General features: G+C 35.8%; 2 protein-coding genes across 5 annotated transcripts in view; one reads left to right on the top strand and one right to left on the bottom strand.

The window, feature by feature from the left end:
* Positions 1-3,591, bottom strand: part of magi3a (membrane associated guanylate kinase, WW and PDZ domain containing 3a) — a 275,042-nt gene extending 271,451 nt beyond the window's left edge. For all 4 annotated transcript variants that reach the window (XM_056448758.1, XM_056448759.1, XM_056448760.1 and 1 more), the window contains exon 1: positions 2,511-3,591. In XM_056448758.1, coding sequence (XP_056304733.1) covers positions 2,511-2,817 — 307 coding nt within the window. In that variant the 5' untranslated portion in view covers positions 2,818-3,591. The remainder of the gene's footprint in view (positions 1-2,510) is intronic.
* Positions 3,592-7,251: 3,660 nt separating this feature from the next.
* si:ch73-206d17.1 (tyrosine-protein kinase STYK1) lies at positions 7,252-17,521 on the top strand. The gene is made up of 10 exons (XM_056449989.1): positions 7,252-7,340; positions 7,469-7,544; positions 7,666-7,815; positions 7,934-8,128; positions 11,740-11,921; positions 12,011-12,085; positions 12,156-12,373; positions 14,786-14,826; positions 14,918-15,014; positions 15,126-17,521. The coding sequence occupies exons 2-10, from the start codon at positions 7,496-7,498 to the stop codon at positions 15,295-15,297; spliced, it is 1,179 nt and encodes a 392-aa protein (XP_056305964.1). The 5' UTR covers positions 7,252-7,340; positions 7,469-7,495; the 3' UTR covers positions 15,298-17,521.
* The last annotated feature ends 3,009 nt before the right edge of the window (positions 17,522-20,530 follow it).

The following is a 20,530-nucleotide window of genomic DNA, read 5'->3' as shown; positions in this document are numbered from 1 at the left end:
TAAATCTTGATTTTTTTTTTCTTGGCATTCAAAGTTAACATCAAACTTTCCTTTTTTGTTTCAGCAACAGAAAAAAACTAAATCTCTCATTTCTGACTTATTTGTTTTGCAGTTGCAAGTTATAAACTCATTGAGAGTTATAGTTATAAACTAAATTGAGAGTTCTGGTCATAATTTTGACTTTTCACCGAATTCTGAAATTGCACCTTACAATTTTTCTTGCTTTTCTTTTTTAAAAGCATAAAAATGTCATCATCTTATTTTCTCTCAAAATTTTAATTTTTCTAAAAAAAAAAGTACAAGGGAAACAAATATTTTCCCCCTTACAATTCTGAAAACAAACGGCTGAATTGTGAGATATAAACCTGAAAATATGAAAAATAACAGTGTGATTAAAACTCTCTGTTGGGTTTTAATAAATACTAGCTTCTAGGGCTGCACAATATATCGTTTCAGCATTGATATTACAATGTGTGCATTCGTAATAGTCACATTGCAGCATCTGCAATGTGGAGTTTGATTATTATAGTTGATCAGCAATGAAAAATGTACAGTGTTTACATTTTACATTACAATTGATTATTCAATAATAGGAGCAGAACAAAATAGCGATATGGATAAGGTGGCACTTCTTGTAATAGCGGATCGAACATATATCAATGTTGCAATTCAAAGAAATATAGGTGCTGTTACTCTTTTACGAAAAGTGCCAAGGGATTTTAATGACCACAGAGAGTCAGGATCTCGGTTTAACGTCTCAACTGAAAGACAAGGTTTTGTTGTGATATATTGCTGATATTGTGATCTATCATTTTCAGGGGCAAAATATCATGATAATATCGGATCGTATTACTGTACCTGAATATCTAACTACTTATTTCACTTTTATCTTTATGCTTTTATTTATTCTTGCAATTTGTTTGTTTCAATCCTCTACAAGATTATTACAATCAAAGTTAATGATTTAATTCCAAATAGAGCTATTCAAGTCATCTGCCGAAATTGTATTCATATCGCACTATAAATTGCAGCAAAATAAAATATCACAATGTCAGATTTTTCCAATATCGTGCAGCCCTACTAGCTTCCATGGTAGTAGTTTTCATCTTTCACTCTGAACTCTTTGTATGATCTGAAGATTGTATTCCCCAAAACTCCTGTCGTTAAGTTTTAAGTTAAGATCTGACAAGTGCATATTTTAGATGGGACTGTAAATAAAATATGATAGACAAATCAGATAAGACAGAATTCAGAGTTAGGATGTTTCTGTAATCTGATACACAAGTGGATTGTATTACACCACGATGCCAAGTTACACTAGATTCCTGTTACCTGTTTAGTAACCATGGCATTTCTGTTAGAATTTTGTCTGTATTTAAAGTCCTCTGATCCTCACCTGTCCTGAAAGCTCAGGTCTCAGCTGCCTTCTACAGATCTTTATCATTTCTCTGCTTTGGACACAAGAGTAGCAATCACATTCATGCAAACACTTGCAACCTAGCTTTGGCAGCTTAAATAAACCGTAGGAGTCTCGATGAAAGGTAAAAACATCTACCAGGAAAATGATTAATAAAATTGCTGTGATTGCCCACAAACAGAAATGCATATAGTGGTACCAAAACTTCCCCATGATGGATAGTCTCAATTTCCTCCTGTTGTGGTAACTGTGATGAATGGCTTCGGTTAAAATCCACTTTTTCCTTGAGAGTCCCATTTAATCAAAATGCCAACTATGTAATTATAAGCAAATGCTGGTAATAGAATATGAGGTTTATACAGGCTGCCTCAAAAACCCAGAGATATATGCTTAACTAACATTATTTACCTGAAATGTTATCCTGCTCCATTTTACACAATGCACATTTGTAAACCACAAATTAGCATATTCATGAGGTTGATAACACTGTCTGGATAATAACATAACCGCTTATCTATGTGTGGGAATTCTTGCCATTCAGATGCTCACTGGTTCTATTCTAGACAAGTGATAATAGTTTATATAGCACTTCATAACAGTACATGATTCAAAACAGACTCACTTTAATAAGCAGAAATAGTTTAATGATGTGAAATAATATAGCAGAATATATAAAAGCCTATATATATATATATAATTATAGTACTTTGGTGATACATAAATAATTGTTCAGGTTACTCAAAAGCTTTTGTGAAATATAGAGGCTCTATGGATGTTAAAGGATCTAAATTCTTATAGAATCTTTATTTTATTTAAATGCAATTAAAGCTTTCACAAGGCAGGCACTGGGTCAGTTCGTGATTGGTTGTCTGTTGCTAAACAACATGTAACATTGAGCACAACCAGTGCTAAAAGCGCTGCTAACCCACTTTCAAAATTAGAAAAATGAAACGTAAAATGATAGACTGTTTGCGTATGAATGCTAGTTTTAATTGCATAAACTAGCATTTATTTGAGTTCTTAAAAATAAACTTAGGTTTAATTGTAGCGTGACAAACAGATAGCTCAGGCTTTAGCAAACAAACAAACTAACCTGGCTTGACAGTCTTCAGACGGAGGGGTTCGCGAAAGTGGCGGATGACGGCGAGGGTGTCTCGGTTTGTCAGTCCGCTGACAGGCGTGCCGTTCACCTCCAGAAGCACATCCCCGGGACCAGGCAGCCTGCCGACATGGCACACTAGCTCGTCCGACAACACCTGTCCCAGGTGCGGGAACTCTCCGTGCTCGGCTCCTCCGCGTATCTCCAGCACGGCGCAGAGCTCCACGGCATTACCCCACGAAACAGCACATTCCTGCACTTTGCTGGACCAATGTTTCTTCTTCTTCAGCGTCTTGGACATGATTAATCCCTTTCGTACACGAGTCTCTCAAAACAAACTGGTTATTTCCTTATGCAAGCGCGTTTAGAGTGCCATAAAGCACAGCGGCTTCATTCCCATGTCTTGATGTAAAGGTAAAAAAGGTTTTAAAACTTCACAATTGACATCGCTTGGTTGTACTCCCAGTATGGTTCAGTCAAAATGCACGTAATTCATCAGAACCGAGGCACGAGCTCACGCGAAGGTAGAAGAGATCATTGCCTTAAATCTACGCTAGTCCTCGGTGCTCACCAAGAAGTGTGTCGCCAAATGTCCTCACACGATCCAAACAAACGCTTTCTAGGAGCAAAAGACACGGAAATGGCAATAAACTACCACCGAGGCAGGACAGCCTACTTCATCCAGGCGCATAAAAATAATTCAGCCTCCTCAAATCGCTCGGTAATACCGGCTGATGAATGAAACGCCGTAGAAAAACACTCAGATCCGCGTGTAATCCCTCGCGATCTAGGGCGATTGTTGTTAACTTGGTTTCGCGCACCTGTTCCAATGACATCAGCTACCGGCGCGTTCACGGGAAACGACGAGCAACAATGTATACCTGGATCGGGAATGCACGACTTGCTAGGTCCAGCGTCAGACGACCTTTGATTCTGGTAGAAACGCCCTCTCGTGCGGGCTGTTGTTGTTGTGTGGGGCTGTCAGTGCCCGTCGGTCATTAATTGTAGGTGCAGCTTTGCAACTTTGTAGTCTTTTTTTCACCTTGTTACTTGCGCCAAACCAGAGCAGCGTCTGTCAGTGGCGCACACCGACACCAATGCAGAGTGGACGAAAGCACGGCAGCCAATCAGAGCGAGGGGCGGGCTTTATCGCACTATTTCACAATGCCAAACATAAAAAGCGCCTCTGCTATGCTTAGAGCTGAAACAAATTGTAACTGTTGAGGAAAATTGTACTTGCTAGTATTAAAAATAAACATGTGCCCTTACAGAGTCTTAAAATATGAATTCACAAAGGATTAAATGCTGCATTTTTTGTCAATACTTATTACAATATAAGTATATAAGAAATATAAGTAAATACAATATTCATTCATTCATTCATTTTCTTTTCGGCTTAGTCCCTTTATTAATCTGGGATTGCCACAGCGGAATGAACTACCAACTTATCCAGCACATGTTTTACGCAGCAGATGTCCTTCTAGCTGCAACCCATCACTGGGAAACATCCATACACACTCACTCACACACTCATACACTACGGTCAATTTTAGCATACCCAGTTCACCTATACCACATGTCTTTGGACTTGTGGGGGAAACCAGAGCACCTGGAGGAAACCCACACAAACACGGGGAGAACATGCAAACTCCACACAGAAACGCCAACTGACCAAGCCGAGGCTCGAACCAGGGACCATCTTGCTGTGAGGTGAACGTGCTACCCACTGCACCATCGCGCATTCACCTCACAGCAAGATGGTCCCTGGTTCAACATATAGCTTATTAAAATAATAACAATATCAGTCAACAATTTATTATTTGTATTGCAGTTTCATTCCAAAAAAAAAAAAAAAAACGGAGCTCAAAGTACTTCACAATTATAACATTAAGAGCAACAAGTACTTTAAATGAAATAGCATGACACAGTGATTCTCAACCACGTTCCTGAAGGATCACCAGCTCTGCACATTTACCAAACTTCAATCAAACCCACCTGATTCAGATCATCAGATCATCAGCTCATTAGCGGAGACTGAAAGGCCTGTAATGGGTGTGACAGACAAAGTGGACATCCAAAACACGCAGGTCTGGTGGTCCTTCAGGAATGTGGTTGAGAAACACTGGCATAACACATACATATAATTCAAATATTATTATAAATACTAAAAGGTTAATGTAAGAATTTTTTAATAACTGTTACATTCCCTTAATTCTGTCTAGGGGAACACAGTTATGCAACAGCATGTTAGTGGAGTTCAGGGGCGTATCGGACAATTTAAAAGTGGGGGGGATGGCTGTATGAGATCATATGTTCATATAACTATTAATCACCTGTTTCTGAATGGTCCGTCTCTAAAAGTGAGGGGGACTGATCCCCCCCCCCAGTCCCCCCAGGTTGCTACCCCCCTGGTGGAGTTTATGTGTGTGTGTCTGTGTGTGTGTGTGTGTGTGTGTGCAGGGGCGTAGTGGACATTTTAAAAGTGAGGGGACGGTTGTATAAGATCATACGTTCATATAATTATTAATCGCCTGTTTCTAAATGGTCTGTCTCTAAAAATGAGGGGGACGGATCCCCCCCCCCCCCCCCCCCACCCACCCCCTGGTTACTACGCCCCAGTGTGTGTTTTTGTGTGTGTGTGTGTGTGTGTGTGTCAGCAATGAGGTCCCATGAGCAACCTCCTAAAAGGCTAAACAAAAGAAAAATTACTCAAAAAAGAAAAAAAAAACAATGCAAATTAAATAAAGAATACCCAAAGATTTATTCAATAATTAAGGGAGGGTTACAAGAAAGCTTCAAGAAGGAGTTCAAGCCAAATCAACAAACAAAAAGTTCTCAGAAAGGGAAGAACTAAATAATCTATCAAAGAAAAGAAAAGAAAAATACATCAAAATACCACACTAACATGAACAGGAGAAAAAACAATTACAAAAAGAAAAATGGTAAAGCTTAAATAAAAAACAAAGAGTCAATAACAAAGTAGTAACAAGATATATAACAAGATATATCAATATATACAATGCATCTAAAATATGTAATCTAAAATAACAGAATGACTAATTTAATGCGTAGGAGCATAATTTATAAATAAAAGTTTGAAATATCTTTATTTATAATTGTTTCATGATAAGCATATCTATATAGAGTACAATAGTTTATGGGTTCTGTACCGTTTAGCTTTGGTTGAGACCCCAGAATGTAAAATTAACAACTGCAGAATATAATGGACTGTTATTATGAATTAATGTGTGTCTGTTGCATACAAAACAGAAAAAAATCCTTTAATTTGACAAAAAAGAACATTTTAAAAACTGTATATCTATTATTTAGTATTTGTATTATTATAGTATTATATAGTATATAATGTTGTTTACATTATCAGCACGTCATTTGTTTTACAAAATAATACAGAGTTGGATAAAGTTCTTCACGCCAAGTGTTAAAACAGAATTGTAAATAACTTGTTGGCCTGATGTTGAATAATGATGCCATCTGCTGTAGTGGTAAAGAATTACAATTTCTACAAAGAGTGCACCCCTTGAAAACAAGGTTATAGCATCCTGCACATGCTAAACATACAGGCCTATGATATGATTATGATTGATTTACAGTTCTAATTGTGAAGAAGTTGATTCAGGGTTAGGTTGCACCAAATCACAAGCAGTTCTACCTTTCCAGGGTTGAGTTAAGATGGTCCCTTTTTCAGCAATAAATCTCTATCATACACTGTAAAAATGATATGATCAATTAGTCATGACAGCATATGTTTTTGTTCATTGTATGGTAGTTAAGCATGTTCTAACGTAAATGTATAAGTTATGCAAGCTGCTTTAAGTCATTTTAACATAATTTACATTCAATGGATTATTTGATTCAGTTTAAAAATGTAAGGCTTTTTTTTACAGTATACAAGCTGAGATGCTAGATATAGTAAGATAATTATTCTGGATTGTGAGTTAAGTCTCATCAGCACAACGGGGATGGCAGGGGCGTCGCTAGACCCAATTCACTGGGGCACGTGCCCCAGTGAAAATCTCCAGTGCCCCAGTAAATAATTTACATAATTTACATCAATTATAAAGATATGATTTACTTCATATGCAAGTGTATTTATTAAGAGTAATTCCGAAATAAAGACGCTATTCTCTATGTGCAACCGAACCAACGCTGGTGTAAGCAGTAAAATCAAAAAGCAAACTGACGCATCCCCGCGTGTTATATATATAATTTTTTTTTTTTGAATTTATTTATTGATTTTTTAGGGGGGGGGGGGGGGGGGGGGGATGGGGGAAAGGGGTACGTGCCCCAGTAGAGCTTTATGTCTAGCAACGCCCCTGGGGGATAGGAAAAGCCATGTCTCTGAATCAAAGATCCTAGTGCTGACTTGAAGATTAGGAAAAGAGAAAATGAGAAAAGAGGTCCAAGCACTGAGCCCTGAGGTACAGTACAGTATTTAAAAAGTATATATCGGTCTGCTGTAATAAAGAGAAAACTTGTACCTTGATCATTCCTCTTGTACTGTACTTCCCTGCTTCAAAGAGCGAAACAGGAAAAATATACTGTGAATATTTGCAAAAATGTCCTTACTTTTACTTTGCATAAATTATCATAACTGAGCAAATCAATGCAGAAAAACACAGCACTCCTGGCAACAGTTAAAAGGCGTCTGTATTTGAGGTTATCATTAACTGAGTTGGTCAGTCACCCTCACGGTCATTGCTCTGAAAGTCAAAATCAAACCTTATGCTTACAGAAAGATCCCTTTACCGAAAGTGCACTGGATCCTTTATTAAAATTTCTCTTCTACCTTATTTTTCCAGTAAGGTAAGGATGATAAACATTCACATCCAAAAATAGATGTATTCATAAGTTACTTTTATTTTAGCTCTAATAACATATGTTCTGTGTTTTTGTAGTTCAAATGATTGTTCTAATGTCTTTTGTCAAATCAGTTTTGGAAATGTTAGAGAGACACCCACATGGCTGTACAAGCCCAATGCAACATCTCTGGCTCTGACCCAGTCTGTTGTACGTAAGACTGTGCTGTATATTACAACAGAAATATATTTATAAAATCATTTATCATATATGAAACATTCGTGTTGTTATTTGTTGTGTTGTCCCTTTTGTTGAACGTATGACTGTACAGATAATGAAGGATCAGGTCCACTCGCGGTCATTATTATTCCAAGCTTGCTGGCTCTCAGCACCCTGATTGTTGTGTCGCAGATAATATGGAGCTTTGTTACCAAAAGATCTTCAGCTCAGAAAATCACAAGCTCATCTTCAAATGTAAATGGTATGTGAAAATCTACTTTGAATCCACTTTACACACGGGCAGTTATTTTATTTTGTGTTATTACTTGGGTTTTTAAATATGTTTTAATATGTTATCTGCTGATTCAACCATCTTTCAGAAAGGGATCATGTACAACTGGATGGAGGTTTTGGGAGCCTACGGCCTGCAAATGTCCTGGGTCCATTAGAGCTACCTGTTCAGTGCACCCTGGAGGGGGTGGAGGTGCTTCAGATGGGACGTTATGGACCAATCTGCATGGGTCAGCTAAAACAAGACAAAACATCCACTGCTGTTATGATTAAAACTCTTAAAGGTACAGGACACAAATCAGTCATGAACCTTCTAACAATTGAACAGTTTCTTTATTGTGTTTCCCACGGTTGTGCATACTACAACAGAATGTTTATTTGCATTAATAAATTATAATTGTACTATAGTCACACTGAAAGATTGTAATTGTCCAATGCTATCTCATGCCAATGCGTAACCTTTTGATTTAGTGAAATGGGTGTAGTTAACTCAGAATTTGCAGAAAGTTAATTCTACTCATTTGAAAAGAGTTTTGAACTCAGTGTTGAAGGTAATGAGTTAATTAAGTACCTCATTAACTTAAATGGAGTAAGTTCACAGTACTCATATAGATTACTTTTTGAACTCAAATGGTTTGTAGTAATCGGTTTCCTCAAACGGTTTGAGTTGCCTTAACTTATTGGATTTTACAGTACTCAGTTGGTTTGAGTTCTCTTCATTTATTGGGTTTTACTGTGCTCAAATTTCTTCGATTACTCAAATGGATTAAGTTCACAGTACTCATTAAGATTAGTTTTTGAACTTGGTTTGTTGCAAGTTTCCTTAAATGGTTTGATTTACCTTCATTTTTGGGGTTTTACAGTGTTCATCCAACCGTTTTCATCCAACGAGTCAAAGAGAAAAAAATTGTCACTTTCTGAGAACTTGTGCCAAATATCAAAAAGAAATCAGAAAATATCAGAAAGTTAATTCTACTCATTTGAAAAGAGTTTTAAACTCAGTGTTGAAGGTAATGGGTTAATTAAATACCTCATTACATCAACTTAAATGGAGTAAGTTCACAGTACTCGTATAGATTCGTTTTTGAACTCAAATGGTTTGTAGTAATCGGTTTGCTCAAATGGTTTGAGTTATCTTAACTTTTTGGGTTTTACAGTGTATGAATTTTGTATGATCTCATTTGTACCTATTAGTACTATTTGCTCATCTCCTAATGATGGTTGGGTTTTGGTGCCTTTTCAAAATCACATGAATTCATACAAATTAGCCACTAAACTAAAAATAATAAGTAAAATAGTCAATAAGTATGAATTGTCAGATGTAGACCAAGGTTTTGCACATGAGGTCCTAAATTCCACTCCAAACCACTTGCCTGGGAGTTTGCAGTGAGTCTGAAGACCTTGACTGGCTGGTTCAGGTGTGTTTAGGTTGGAGGTAAATTGTACTGGACACCCCTGAAGTAGATTGATGACCAAAAATATTATGACCAGGAACTGTTGGTCCTCTGAATGCATTCAAAACTGTGTAGACTCATAAAGATGTGGATTCTACAAAGAGGGCTGTCCAATCCTGCTCCTATAGGGGCCACGGTGTGGAATATTATAGTTCCTACCCTTATTTAACTCGGTTGAGACAGCTAATCAAACACCATTGTTCAGGGGCATACCTAGTCTACAACAATCCAAATTTACATCCACATGAATGGCCGGACACAGGATTTCCCAGCAGAACCCTCCCCAGACCAGGGGTGAGTAAGTTTGTTACTGGAAACTCACCGTCCCTCAACTGACTTTTTCTCATCCCAAGTGCATCATCCCAAGTGCTACCAGTCAAAAGTTTGGAAACAGTAAGATTTGTTCTCGTTTTAAAAGAAGACAATTCTGCTCATCAAGGCTGTATTTATCTGATGAAAATGCAATCAAATCTGTTAAATTGTGAAATATCATTACAATTTTAAATAATTGTTTTCATATGGAATGTAGTTTCACATGTAATTCATATCTGGTATTTAAAACTGAATTTAAATCATCATTACTCCAGTCTTCAGCGTCACATGATCCTTCATAATTCACTATAATATCACTAATAATAATTCTTACAATTATCGGTGCAGAAAACATTTGGTCTTGCTTTATACAGTGGAATCATAGAAATATGATTATACATTTTACTTTTACCTTAATATTATTATTACTTTATTATTTTTAACTTTATAAATGTATTTATAACGTAAAAAAAAGAACAATTGCAAATAAAAGCTACTATTTTTATATTTATTTTCATCAAATCCACTGGGCAAAATTTACTCAGTTCAGAGAGTGTTTGGTTCCTTTTTAAATAAGGGCAAACAGGTCAGTAAAAAGTAAAGTTGCTGTTTGTGGAGTTACTTAATGATCTTCTGCTGAGATTTTGAGAGATTCAACGTATTATATTGGCTGTGACTGAAGTCAGATGTCGTTTAGTGTTTCTCTTCTGTGTTTCTGCTTATTAACAGCAGGTGTTCATCATCAGTGCTCAATCACTTAATTAATCCTTACATTGTCTCATTATCTTGAGTAACTTTAACTCAATTTAGAGAGGTACCAATTACTATCTAAACTGAGTAAATGTTACTCGGAGGATTTTGCTGTGTAAATGCAGCCTCTGTGAGCAGAATTGGCTTCTTTTGAAACATTAACACATCTTACTGTTTCCAAACATTTGACCAAAAGTGTATAGAGGCACACATCTACACGGTCACCCATGTGATGTGAAAGAAAATGGAATTGATTGGTCCAGGCTACCCTTCCTTCAAGATCCACTTCCAAGGCTTGTACTCACATTCGATAATGGATTGGGTCATTGTCAAAAGTGTGGCGTGGCCAAGAGCCATGGGAATGGAGCAGCAAAGACATCACATGTGCCCCATTACAGTTGTGAGTCCAATGAGGAGCTCAGAAATAATAAAAGACCAGTGTGGTACTCAGATGAGGCTCATCAATACTCATGTCACCGACTTACTTCTGTTTCCATGGCACTGTGCACATACAGTATTAGGATGGAAACAGATTTACAGAATACACTCCAGCATCAAAAAAGTCATGTGATATTGTCTTAACAGATCATGTAATTAAAAAATAGGTGCAAAAATGGCATTAATGAACAAACAAGTGGACTTTCCACATTGTAAAGCATCTGAATTGTTGTTTTGGTCTTTCTAAAATCCCTTAACCAAAGTTCGTTGTCAAAGAGTTTGGTGTTATTACCTCCCAGAACTATCTTGAGCAATTTTGTTCCCAAAGAGCAGTTTGAATTGAAATAAAATTTTTTTTAAATATATATTTGGCACAAGTTTCTCAGAAAGTGAAATTTTTTTTCTCTTTGACTTGTCGGATGAAAACAGTGCTTCATTCACACACTGCAAAACCCAAAAAAGTAGGGTAACTCAAACCATTTGAGGAAACCGGTTGCAACAAACCATTTAAGTTCAAAAATGAACCATAATGAGTACTGTGAACTTAATCCATTTGAGTAAACAGAGCAATTTGAGCACAGAAAAACCCAATAATTTAAGGCAACTCAAACCGTTTGAGGAAACCGATTGCTACAAACCATTTGAGTTAAAAACTAATCTATATGAGTACTGTGAACTTACTCCATTTAAGTTGAAGTAATGAGGTATTTAATTACCATAGCTCATTACCTTCAACACTGAGATCAAAACTCTTTTCAAATGAGTAGAATTAACTTTCAGTAAATTTTGAGTTAACTACACTCATTTCATTTGATAAAGTTGACTATTTGGTTTTACAGTGCATAAGCTTTATGTGATATTCCAGTTTTGCGCACAAGTTTCATTTGCATCTTTGGATGGGAACATAGCTAGTGACTCATCAGTGTATCTTCTTGTTTCAGACAGATCAACTCAACCGGAGGCTGCAGAATTTATGGATTTGGTCCTCTTCCATGCAGCAGTGAGCAAACATGAGAATATAGTGAAGCTGCTTTACTGCCAGACACGCCGGACGCCCATGTACCTGCTTTTAGAGGCAAGCATTCCAGGAAACCTCCTAAATTTCCTCTGGAGTCTTCGAGAGGTAAAAACACCAAGTATATTGACAAAGAAAACAGATTGGTTATGTCATATATCACTGATTTTTCCTTCTGAATTTAACACATTGAATAGGACAGGTGTGGTGAATCTTCAGTGTTTTCAGAAAAATCAGTCTTTCTAGTAGCTAAGCAGGTAGCAGCGGGTCTGGTGAGTATTTAATAGAACATATATCAACCCAATGACAATTGATTAATCATTCACTAATGGTTTTTCCTAGGACTATCTACACTCCCACCACAGAGTAATTCATGGGGATGTTGCAGCGCGGAACATGTTGATCGGTTCAGGGTTCTCTGTCAAGGTCTCTGGATTGGATTTTGCTTTTGAGAGCAGACAGAAGAAAAAAGTGGACAGGGAACAAGAAGCCAACGTGCCAGTAAAATGGCAGGCCCCGGAACGGATGATGAGGCTTCCTCTAACAGACAGGAGTGATGTGTAAGTCTGTCAGGATATAAAAAATGGGTATTTTACACTTGAAATAGCTTGGCTCATTCTTTACCCCCAGGTAAAAGGAATCATGAGTTATCCTTGTTCCTTTTCCATATTTTCAGTGTCATTTATTTTTACAATCTAGATTGTGTCAAAGCAGCTTAACATAGATGAAGTTCTAGTCAATTGAAATGGCTTCAGTCCAGTTTACAGTACAGTCTATCTATCTATCTATCTATCTATCTATCTATCTATCTATCTATCTATCTATCTATCTATCTATCTATCTATCTATCTATCTATCTATCTATCTATCTGTGTATCTGTCTATCTATCTATCTATCTATCTATCTATCTATCTATCTATCTATCTATCTATCTATCTATCTATCTATCTATCTATCTATCTATCTATCTATCTATCTCTTATATAAGCTTCTCGTCTTCATTTTTATTTTAACAAAATCTCTACATTTTAAATGCTTTATTGCTTAAAATGAATTCACAACTAAAAATAATGAATAAACGAAATGAATATGTTTTTTAAGAATAAATCTTCATCTGATTTAATTGCTGGACTGATCCATTATTGGGGTGGTGGGGTGAAGGGGATGTAAAATTAGGGTAAAATTGTATTTGTTAGAAACTCGCCAAACAAAATATGTTAGATTTCTTGTGGCCCTAAGCGTCCACTTACCTCGCTTATTAATTAAATCCACCCCTGAGTTCAAGTATTGGTTTAAATACAAATTTTCTCACACTACTATTTACATTTGCACAACAGTTAATGCATTTCTCAAAAACAATTAGTCATTTGAGCACATCATAGTAGCAGTTTCTCATTCCTTCCAACAAATTGCAAATGCTTTTGAACATGCATCAGTTGCTTTCATACAACTCTCTGCTGTTTTATAACATTATCATTTGCTTGTCATGTCAGCCAAAATGATCTAAACTTGTGAATGCTGAATAGTCATTCCATATAAAACTAAAAGTCCTCATTTCATTACTTGAGTCATTACATACAAAAATGTTGAACTAGTTTCAAAATCTGTCAAGCTAATTTTATTAAAAAAATATATATATAAAAAAATTCCTGCAAATGTCTTCTAAATTGAACAATTTGATGAATAATTTACAGACCTATGTATGTTGTAGGTTCAGTTCCAATATGTACTGCAATATTGTTTACAGTTGTGCACAGCTCTACCCAATGGAAGTTTATGTTTGTTGTAAATAAGGGTGTATTTATTGTTTTGCACAATGCTGTGAGTAAATTAGAATTGCAAAGATCAAATGCAGTAAAAATGTGAAACATACATATTCAGTGTCTTGTACTCAGACTCTTCACTAAATACAGTGATGTATAACTTTACTGTAGTTTTCAAATGGCTGTGCAAATAGTATACAGTGCTATCTTGAGCATTTTCAGGAAGTGTCACCAAAATCTACCTTTTTTTTGGCATTGGACAAAATTGACAGAGTAAACTGTCATAATGAAAACATGACACAGTCATTTGACTATCTTGTTCATAAACAATAGTATAGAACTTTTCATCTTGATGATATTGACACTTTCATTGACATGAGAACTTGCGTTTGAGGAATGAGCTATCTATTATGAGCAAGTGACACGCTTTTGCAGGTTATCCACAAGGATTTGCAGTTTGTACTAATTGTTTAGAGAAATGCCTTAATTGTTGTGCAATTGTAAATAGTGTTGTGAGAAATGCACCAAAGCCACTGAGAAAAACTGTAAAATGTTTGGTTTTTATTTGTTTTTGTTTAGTTTTTTTATCTCTATAATTGAATAATTAGGGTGACAAAGTGGCTCAGTGGTTAGCACTGTCACCTTACAGCAGAAAGGTCGCTGGTTCGAGTCCCGGCTGGGTCAGTTGGCATTTCTGTGAGGAATTTGCATGTTCTCCCCATGTTCGTGTGGGTTTCCTCTGGGTGCTCTGGTTTTCCCCACAGTCTAAAGACATGCGCTATAGATGAATTGAATAAATTAAATTGGCCGTAGTGCATGTGTATGAATGAGTGTGTATGGATGTTTCCCAGCACTGGGTTGCAGCCGGAAGAGCATGTGTAAAACATATGCTGGATAAGTTGCCGGTTCATTCTGCTGTGGCGACCTCAGATTAATAAAGGGATTAAGTCAAAGGAAAATGAATCAATGAATGAATAAATGTATTAATGAATTAAGCAAATATAATCCTGGGTAAAATGAGGTCCTAGCCTTTCTTCTAAAGCCTGAACTGTACTGTACCATTGCCTTGTACTAAACACAGTGTTTACCACAACAATAACATAACAAACACAATGTGAAAAGCCCTAATGCTTTATCAAACTATATTGCACTTTGACTATAATGTGCTGATTTGATTATTCATAAGTTGTGATGTCATACTCCCTCAGATGGTCCTTTGGAATCCTCCTTTATGAGATGATAACCCTGGGTAAAATAGTTCCTTATACACAAGTTTATTAAAAATAGCATGAATAAAACAATGAAGCAGTCATTTATTTACCTTCCATGTTCTTTGAAAGGGTCTCCTCCTTATCCTGACCTGGACCCGTCTGAAGTGCTGCCCAGAACTTTAGCCCATTACCGGATGAAAAGACCAGAAAGCTGTGGAGCTCCATTGTAAGCATTTTTCGGCTTCTTTTTTATCCATAACAAATTGACAATGCAAACAAATAGCCATCCTGCTCCTTTATGACCTGCAAGAAAATTGTTATTTGGCATGCCCTGCAGGTTTGACTTAATAAAGTACTGCTGCATGTGGAACTTCAAGGACCGGCCAGTGTATTCTGCCATCATTCGGCTTCTGGACTCGTACAGCTACTTCGCTGACACAAAACCACTTCACTCTGAAGTGCAAATGGACGTCAGTGAATATAAAAAGAAAGCAGGACTGCCACCATGAACTCTACACATGTCCTGCTCATTTCTACAGAGCCTGGCACAACTAACTTACCCTTAGGTCATATAGGAATTTGTTCATCTTGAGAACATAAATATATATATTTTTTAAGGCAAGGCAAGTTTATTTATTTTGCACATTTCATCCCCTATGATAATTCAAAGTGCTTTACATAAACAAGAATAAAAAAAAACACAAAAAACAAAGAATAAAAATGATTAAAAACAGATCAAAATGTGTTAAAACAGGTGAATGAAAATGAAAAAAAGACATAATAGTGCTATCTGTTGGACATAGCACAGTGCTCATTCAGTAAAGGCACAGCTAAACAGATATGTTTTAAGTCTTGATCTGAATTTGCCTAATGTTGGAGCACATCTGATCATTTCTGGAAGCTGATTTAACTACAGCTAAAAAGCACACTTTCGTTTTTTAGGCTCATTTTACAACACCCCTAGAGTTAAGCGATTTAGTTTAATTTTCAAGTTGTCACTTTTTAAACCCATTCAGCTGATCTCCAGGTCTGGCGAAAGCACTTTTAGCTTAGCTTAGCATAAATCATTGAATTGGATTAGACCATTAGCATTAATTCTATAATATTCGATAATATTCGTTCATTTTCTTTTCGGCTTAGTCCCTTTATTAATCCGGGGTCGCCACAGCGGAATGAACTGCCAATTTATCCAGCATATGTTTTATGTAGCAGATACCCTTCCAGCTGCAACCCATCACTGGGAAACATCCATACAAACTCATTCACACACATACACTACAGACAATTTAGCTTACCCAATTCACCTATAGAACATGTTTTCGGACTTGTAGGGGAAACCAGAGCACCCAGAGGAAACCCACATGAACACGGGGAGAACATGCAAACTCCACACAGAAATGCCAACTGACCCAGCCGGGGCTTAAACCAGCGACATTCTTGCTGTGAGGTGATTGTTCTACCCACTGTGCTGCCGACCATTAGCATCTTGCTAAAAATTTTACAAAATGTACCAAGATCCATAGAAAAATAAACAGTTGCTATTTTTCTTGTTAAATACTTGATTATTACTCCAGAATGAGAGTACAATTCCTAGTTATATCCGCCTAGAAAATACCAACTGTTAATTTTCCGTCTGTCTTAGTACATCATAGCTGCATCCCAAATCGCATACTCATGCACTATTCTACACCATTTTGTAGTGTAAATAGTGCATGTAGTGCGTTCATACAGAAATATTCGCTTTATTCTAAAAATAACAAGTGCACTTTAAATATCCGGATGTTGCACTTCTTCAACCTTTAAAAAGGAGTGTGGAATGATGGACACTTCACGCATTCAACGGTCGCAGCTTTGCTCACGTAGCGGAAGGGGTGGAGCTTTCAGGCACTGATGTTGGATTACTTTTTACTATTTTACTATTTATTTTGTATAGATTGAAGCAAAATTCTCCTACGAGAGTGATTATACCGCCTCTTGATGGTGAATGCGGTTATTCTCATGGCAGGTATTATTTGGTAGTTTGATCATTTATTTTGTTAATTTGGCAATTGACAAACGTCATCTGGAAAACGGTTTGAATTTCCACTTAGTAAAAACAAAACATTAGTGTTCCATTTAGGACGACACCACATACATATACTATGCTGTTGAGTGTGTAAGTGCATAAGTAGATAGTGTATAGTTTGCCATTTGGGACGCAGGTCATGTAAACACTGAAGGGTTGAGCTTTAAAAAGGAAAAATACCCCCCAAAAATTATCAAAATATCTATTTTTTAAAATTTGAGCAAGATGCTAATGGTCTAATCTGATTCAATGATTTATGCTTTGCTAAGCTAAAAGTGCTCCAGCAAACCTGGAGATTGGTTGAATGGATTCAAAAACTGCTTAACCCTAGGGGAGTTGTAAAATAATAGTATTTTCAATAAAAGAGGAGCGTTCCTTGAAAGATTTCTGTCCCTCAGATAAGTGTCTGTTCATCAAAAACTCTTAATTCTTCAAAACGTTAATAAAGAGATTCAGAAATATACATAGGAACACAGCAGTTTATTCTTCTGAATCGCATTAAATTTACATAATAAACAGACTTTGTTTAGATCTTGTCTGAAGATGAACAAATTTATTATGGGTTTAGTTAAGAATGACATAAGGGTGAGGTTAATTTTGGGGTGAACCAACCCTTGAAAGCTAACACAAAACAGGAATATAATTTTACAAATAAAAATTTAAATCAGGCAAGACTTTGGGCATGTGTTTATATTGGAGAAATCTCCCTGATACGTGAGGAATGTTGATTTTGCTGTGTTTTACAGAACTGAATATACTTGTGTCATCTTTGTTCATTTATCATTTTCTTTTGCTCCAGCTATGATAACCCACCGCCCCAACAAACACAGACAATTACTGGAGCAGCACTGCACACATTTTCCCTTGCTGAAGCTTTATCATGCTACAGTACATATTTTTAATCACAATATTGACATAAGCTGCAAAAAAAAGAGTTAGTTTAAGTCTATATTTTTGTGTTTTTACTGTATATATAAATGTTCAGAGTAAACAAATGTTTCAATCTAATTAAATTGCAAAATGAATACAAAAGTACTGTAGGCAACGCTAAAATCTTGTTAGTAAATCTTGTTAGTTAAGGCATTAACATCAATATTGAGAAATGTTATCAGTTTAGTTTAATTGACTAATGTTAATAAATACAGCATCATGTTAATAAATGTTTAAGTTAATGTTTAAGGCCTGTAACGAATAAGAATATTTTCAATCAGTATGCTATGTAGTATGTTACTGTAGCACACTGTAAAATGGCTATGATAACAATGTCATGCATGCTTTTTAATGGAATATATATTGTGCTATTGAATATTGATTCAGCACATGTCTGCTGTATACAGGGGTTTTCAAACTAGGATCCAGGTATTACCGTTAGAGCCACAAGGGACAAGAAAAACTAGTACAAAATTAACAGTTACATAAAAATTTAACTAAACTATAATGATAAAATAATTAACATGAATAAATGTGATTCAACGAAATAATTAGACATGTTATTGAAATGAAGGAATAAAAATATTAAATAAACAATTATTATATTGATAGTATAAACCGGTACTTTACATAAGAAATGTAATATATTTCTATTTCATTTTATAATGTGGGTGGCTTGCACTAGTGTAATCATATTTCCAATATTATCTGGATGCAGCCTTTATAATGCAAGTGAAGATTGCATCACTCAGCGATGTAATGTCAGACACGATGCACTCAATGGAGTGAGTGATGTCACTGTGACGGGTAGGGTTAGGGGTGGGGTCAGGTGAGCGCATTGTAACGCATTGGATGCAGCTCAGATTGCACTGCACCAGGTCTGCATTCAGACCCCTCTCCAATATTTCAGTGTCAGTGGCATCTATAAATTTGAAAACCCCTGTTTTAGTCTAAACAAGTGACATCTCCACTAGAGGGCGCCATTATTCTCAGAAATGTCAATCAGAAATAAAGATTTGAGTCCTGTAGTCAAATAGGATATATGCGGAGCTAGTGTTTCTTCCCATACTGACAAACATCCGGTGAAATGTTAATGTGACGTTTTTTCATTTTATACGGTTCCTTTTACAGCATTGATGTAATGCAATTAAAATACAATCAGTTAAATAGACTTTGGCATTCATTTAGTTGCTCAAGCGTAAAACGAGACAAAAAGCCGCCCGTCAGGATCAGCAGGCTAGCGCAGAAGCTCCATTGAATATACTGGGGTAAAATAAAGTCATGTATTAAAGACATGGCGGGGGAAAATGTAAATTAATGGAGTGCTTCTTACAATCTGAGACCACTTTATATCGGATATCACTCAGCCAGTGGAGATCACAGATTTTTAAAGAAAACAGACCTTAAACGTGGCGATTTTGTAATGGCATACAGTTCGCCGGAAGCGCTTAACCCAGGTTACTGACAAATTAAAAGTCCTTTAGCATTCTTCCGCATATAACCTATTGAAAACGATCATTGTTAATAGATGATTGGTAGAAATGTAAGCATAAAGAATATTATCAAATTTTGATATCTTTGTCATTTATGATTTTAGCTTTGGATTATAGCGTTGATTAATGCTATGCTATTTATTCATATAATTCTAGATTTTGACATTTTTTTGATTTGTTAGCAGCATTCTAAAAAAATCTAATAAGAATATTTTTGAGACTTTATATATTTGGAATATATATTGAAGTCAAAATTATTATTTTTAAAATATTTCCAAAGTTCTGTTTAAGGCAGGGAAGCTTATTTTCAACCCATTTTTAAACATACAAATTTGACTTCCTAATTTGTAATTATTTTTTGCTTCTGTCTTTGCCATGATGAGAGTAAATAAGATTGTACTAATTGCTTTGCAAGACAGTATTCAGCTTAAAATGCAATTAAAGGCTTAATTAGGGTTTAGGTTAACTAGGCAAGTTAGGTTAATTAGGATAGATATAGCCAATCGAAACTGTTTCTTAAAGGGACAGTTCACCCCAAACTGAAAATGTACTCAGTATTTACTCACCCTCAAGTGGTTTTATACCATTATAGATATGTTAAACGAGCTGAAAACCTCTAACTATTGAATTTAATGGTAAGAAAAACAAATATTATGGAACGCAGTGGTTACAGGTTTCCAGCATTTTTCAAAATATCTTCAATTGTGTTCAACAGAAGAAAGAAAGTCAAAAATGTTTTAAACAAGTAAAGGGTGAGAGAATGATGACAGAATAATTTTTTGGGGTGAACTATCCCTTTAAGGGAGCTAATATCATTAACCTTGAAATCATTTTTACCATTTTTTAAAAACTGCTTTTATTTCAACCGAAGTAAAAGAATTAAGAGTAGATGAAAAAAAGTAAATACTGTGAAAATCCCTCACATTCACTTAATTATTCCAAAGCTTTACATATACAAGTAAAAAGGCCTGAATATTTATTTTATTATGTCTGTTCACTATATCCCCTACATCTGTAAAACATGCTTTTTATTTGTACATGTGTTACTGCCAGTCCTTTTTAAATAAAAATGTCTGCAAAACTAACACCTGTAAATGTGTTTAGTCACAAATTTTAAACAACTCAATTTTAAAATAACCTATAATATGTACAGCAGCAAAATACTGCAATATTTTGATCAAAATTTAACAAAACTGTCAAATTTACACAAAACAAAATCCAGTAGCGGTTCAACTACAAAAACCACAACACCAG

This window comes from Danio aesculapii, chromosome 23 (assembly GCF_903798145.1).
Source record: "Danio aesculapii chromosome 23, fDanAes4.1, whole genome shotgun sequence".
In the NCBI taxonomy this organism is placed as follows: Eukaryota; Metazoa; Chordata; class Actinopteri; order Cypriniformes; family Danionidae; genus Danio; species Danio aesculapii.
This window is presented reverse-complemented; position numbering and strand designations above follow the sequence as displayed.